General features: G+C 43.4%; 1 protein-coding gene across 1 annotated transcript; it reads right to left on the bottom strand.

Moving 5' to 3' along the window:
* Positions 1-1538: 1538 nt before the first annotated feature.
* Positions 1539-2303, bottom strand: LOC138874096 (uncharacterized). The gene is made up of 2 exons (XM_070152599.1): positions 1953-2303; positions 1539-1811 (listed from the first exon to the last, which is right to left on the bottom strand). The coding sequence occupies exons 1-2, from the start codon at positions 2301-2303 to the stop codon at positions 1539-1541; spliced, it is 624 nt and encodes a 207-aa protein (XP_070008700.1).
* Between the last annotated feature and the right edge of the window lie 1987 nt (positions 2304-4290).

Raw genomic sequence — 4290 nt, forward strand, 5'->3', positions numbered from 1 at the left:
GTTTCTTGCACTTGCTTCTTGCCCGGTTGCTTTGGATTGCACCTGTTTCAATTTTCCAAACAAAGAACAATTGTCAGTTTGAAAACGGTGGTTGGTTCGGTGGCTTCAATCATTCCAATTGCTTGGTCCCTACCTCATTTCTGTTGAGAAACTTCGCCATTGATTGGCTTCAAAGGCGACCCCCTTTCAAACTGATAAGACTCGGATTTCAGGATCTCATGATGATTCGCCTATGTAAGGCTTTGGTTCTTCCATCTCATTCTGCTTTGGGGATTTTTACTGGGGCAGATCTCATTGGGGATTTTTTTTAATGCCTTTACTTTGGAGGTAATCAACATCATGATCAGTCTGGATTGGACTGACGCACCACTGGGGCTGGGTATTTTCTTTACTTCTTGCTTGACGAAGCTCTGTGAAACCGGTCCTGGCACCTTTTCTTTCTAACACATTTTGTAATTTAGGGTTAAACCGAAAGGGATTCAAGAAAAGGTAAACAAAGAAAAGAGAAACGAATTTAAAAGAGAAGCGTCCCTTTCGGGGAAAAGAAGGACTTATCTGAGGTGCATGTTGGCTTTAAACTGACATGACATGCCTTTTGGACTGGATGCCCGAACCTCACGAACTTTCATTTCCTTATGAACCAAAAACGGATCTATGTTTCCCAACCAGGGAACCTTTCCAGAACTTTCTGTGGTGAAATCATCTTTTCGGCCGACAGTGCCCTTTGCGGGTTTTCGCTAGTCGACCTCTCTCATTTCTCTTCTCACTATCGCCTGATAGCAATCTTTGCGAGTTTTTACTAAACAAGCTCTCTCATTTTCGATTTCTCTGCTCGCCATTGCCTTACGGTGCCCGTGTGGGTTTTCACCAATAAGACTCTCTCGTTTTATTTCTCTCATCTTCTTGCCTCGGATCCAATTAGCTGTATGCTCTGATCCATTCCACTCTCACTGATTGATCGTAAGGACTTGAAAGGATTTGGGTAAAAATGATTTGGATCGATTTACAACTTTGGAACCATTCAAAACGGGATTACCACGATACCATTATAACATCTACCCCAGTTTCATTTTGAGGGAATTTGGATTTTTATTTTGGTGTGACTGAACCCTAGAGAGAGGCTACCTACGTATCCTTTCGGAATCAAGTCAGACGTAGTTCAGGCAAATCATTTTTTTTCTTCTATTTCAGCGGTGCTTTTGGATTCTGAAGAGGGTAGCCAAAGAAATGTAACCGGCTCAAAGGGTTTGTAGAAAGAGTTGATAGTGTTTGGGTACCGGGAATACAAGCCTTCATTATCTCAAATGTGCCAACACATCACTGAAGTAAACTCAAACATAGTACCTTTTGACTGCATCCGCGGTCAGAGTTGTTTCAGGATCATTTCCTTCAATATCACCTAGATACAACGCTCCTCTTGGCAATATCTTCCTGATGATGTACAGACCTTTCTAGTTAGGAGCAAATTTTCCTTTCGCTTCCTGGTGATGCGGAAGAATGCGCCTTAACACCAGTTTACCTACTTCAAAATTCCTGGGTCACACCTTCTTGTTGTAAGCACGGGCCATTCTTTGTTGGTACAACTGCCCGTGATAGACCGCAGCCATTCGTTTTTCGTAAATTAAGGTCAACTGCTCCAATCGAGTCTTAACCCACTCGCTATCTTCAATCTCTGTTTCGACAATGGTCCGGAGCGAAGGAATTTCTACCTCTGCCGGTATCACAGCTTCGGTCACATAAACCAACAAGTATGGGGTTGCGCCTACTGATGTGCGCATTGTAGTGCGATATCCCAGCAAGGCAAAAGGTAACTATTCATGCCACTGTCTGGAACTCTGGATTGTTTTTCTCAAAATCTTCTTGATGTTTTTGTTTGCCGCTTCAACAGCGCCATTGGCTTTGGGCCGATAAGGAGTGGAGTTCCTATGTGTTATTTTGAACTGTTCGCATACATCCTCCATCAAGTGACTATTCAGCTTTGCCGCATTATTTGTGATGATAGTTGAAGGAATACGGCAACGACAGATAAGATTTGAATGCACAAAATCTACCACGACTCTCTTAGTGACCAATTTGAGAGTGACAGCTTCAACCCATTTTGTTAAGTAGTCGATAGCGACCAATATGAATCTGTGCCCAATTAAGGCTTTCGGCTCAATCAGACCAATGACGTCCATACCCCAGGCGACAGTAGGCCACGGCGCTGACATAGGATGTAGCTCTGTTGGAGGTGCATGAATCAGATCTCCATGCACCTGGCACTGATGATATTTCCGGACGAAACTGAAACAGTCTTTCTCCATGGTTATCCAATAATACCCAGCTCGAAGGATTTTCTTCGCCAGGACATACCCGTTCATATGAGGTCCACACACTCTTGCATGTACTTCATGCATGATTTTTCCTGCTTCTTCGGCGTCAACACATCTTAACAAGTTGAGATCCGGGGTTCTTTTATACAATACGTCGCCGCTCAAAAAGAATCCACTCGCATGTCGCCTAATAGTTCTCTTTTGATCTCCAGTAGCATGTTCGGGGTATTCTTATGTCTTTAAGAACCTCTTAACATCATGGTACCATGGCTGGGTACTTGGTCCTACCTCGATTACATTACAGTAACCGTGTCTTTCCCTGATTTGGATTTCCAAGTGATCAATGTGGGCATTGCCTGGGTAAGGTAACATTGAAGCTAAGGTGGCAAGTGCATTAGCTAGTTCATTGTGACACCGCGGGATATACCTGAACTCTATTGATTTGAATCGCTTGCCGATATCTTCCACATGTTGCCGGTAAGGAATAATCTTGACATCTCGAGTTTCCCATTCACCCTGGCCTTGCCGGATAATCAGATTAGAATCCCCCATAATCAACAAATCTTCAACATCTTGATCGATCGCCATGTTCATGCCCATGATGCAGGCTTCATATTCAGCTTTATTGTTCGTGCAAAAGAAACGAAGCCTAGCTGTAGCCGGATAGTGTTGACCAGTGGGTGAGATCAAGATTGCCCCAATTCCTACACCTTTGGCGTTTACGGCCCCATCAAAGAACATCTTCCATGCATGAGCGTCTTCCAAGACTACTTCTATGGTGTTTATTTCTTCATCTGGAAAATAAGTACTCAATGGTTGGTATTCCTCATCAACTGGGTTCTCATCCAAGTGATCCGCCAATGCCTGGGCTTTCATCGCCGTGCGAGTGACATAGACTATGTCGAATTTAGTAAGCAAGATTTGCCACTTTTCTAATCTCCCAGTAGGCATCGGTTTCTGGAATATGTACTTCAAAGGATCCAACCTGGTTATGAGGTAAGTAGTATGAGCTTGGAGATAATGTCTCAATTTCTAAGCGACCCATGTCAAAGCACAACACGTTCTTTCCAACAAAGTGTATTTGACCTCATAACCGGTGAACTTCTTGCTTAAGTAATAGATCGCCTTCTCTTTCTTTCCAGTTATGTCATGTTGTCCGAGGACACAACCGAAGGAATTTTCCAAGACTGTCAGATACAAGAACAGGGGTCTTTCTGGCTCTGGCGGGACCAAAACTAGAGGATTTGAGAGATATTCTTTGATCTTGTCAAAAGCCTCTTGACACTCAACCATCCATTTGATTGTTGCATCCTTCCTCAATAGCTTGAATATGGGCTCACATGTGCTAGTCATTTGGGCAATGAATCGACTGATATAATTTAACCTGCCCAATAGACTCATCACGTCTTTCTTCGTTCTTGGAGGAGGTAGATCTCGGATAGATTTTATCTTTGTTGGATCTAACTCGATACCTCTCCTGCTTACTATGAAACCCAGAAGCTTGCCTGATGGGACTCCGAAGGAGCACTTAGCCGGATTCAGCTTCAGGTCGTACTTTCTCAGCATCTCAAAAAATTTCCTCAAGTCTCGAACATGATCGTCCTGAGTCCTGGACTTGACTATCACGTCGTCTACATACACCTCTATCTCTTGATGCATCATATCATGAAAAATGGCCGTCATGGCTCTCATGTAAGTTGCCCCGACATTCTTTAAACCGAATGGCATAACCCGATAACAGTAAGTACCCCAAGGTGTAGTGAAGGCGGTTTTCTCGGCATCTTCTTCATCCATCAACACCTGATGATATCCAGCGTAACAATCTACGAAAGACTCTATCTCATGTTTGGCATAGTTATCAACAAGGATGTGGATGTTGGGCAACGGGAAATTGTTTTTGGGACTTGCCCTATTCAAATCTCAATAATCCACACACACCCGAGTTTTCCCATCTTTCTTCGGTACAGGAACTACATTA

This window comes from Nicotiana sylvestris, chromosome 7, assembly GCF_000393655.2.
Source record: "Nicotiana sylvestris chromosome 7, ASM39365v2, whole genome shotgun sequence".
Lineage (NCBI taxonomy): Eukaryota > Viridiplantae > Streptophyta > Magnoliopsida > Solanales > Solanaceae > Nicotiana > Nicotiana sylvestris.

Excerpts from the sequence above, each read along its gene's own strand:
- LOC138874096 (XM_070152599.1), bottom strand. The coding sequence starts at position 2,303 with ATGGAGAAAGACTGTTTCAGTTTCGTCCGGAAATATCATCAGTGCCAG. Across the intron at positions 1,812-1,952 it reads ATAGTCACTTGATGGAGGAT|TTACCTTTTGCCTTGCTGGG; the intron begins GTATGCGAACAG and ends TGGCATGAATAG.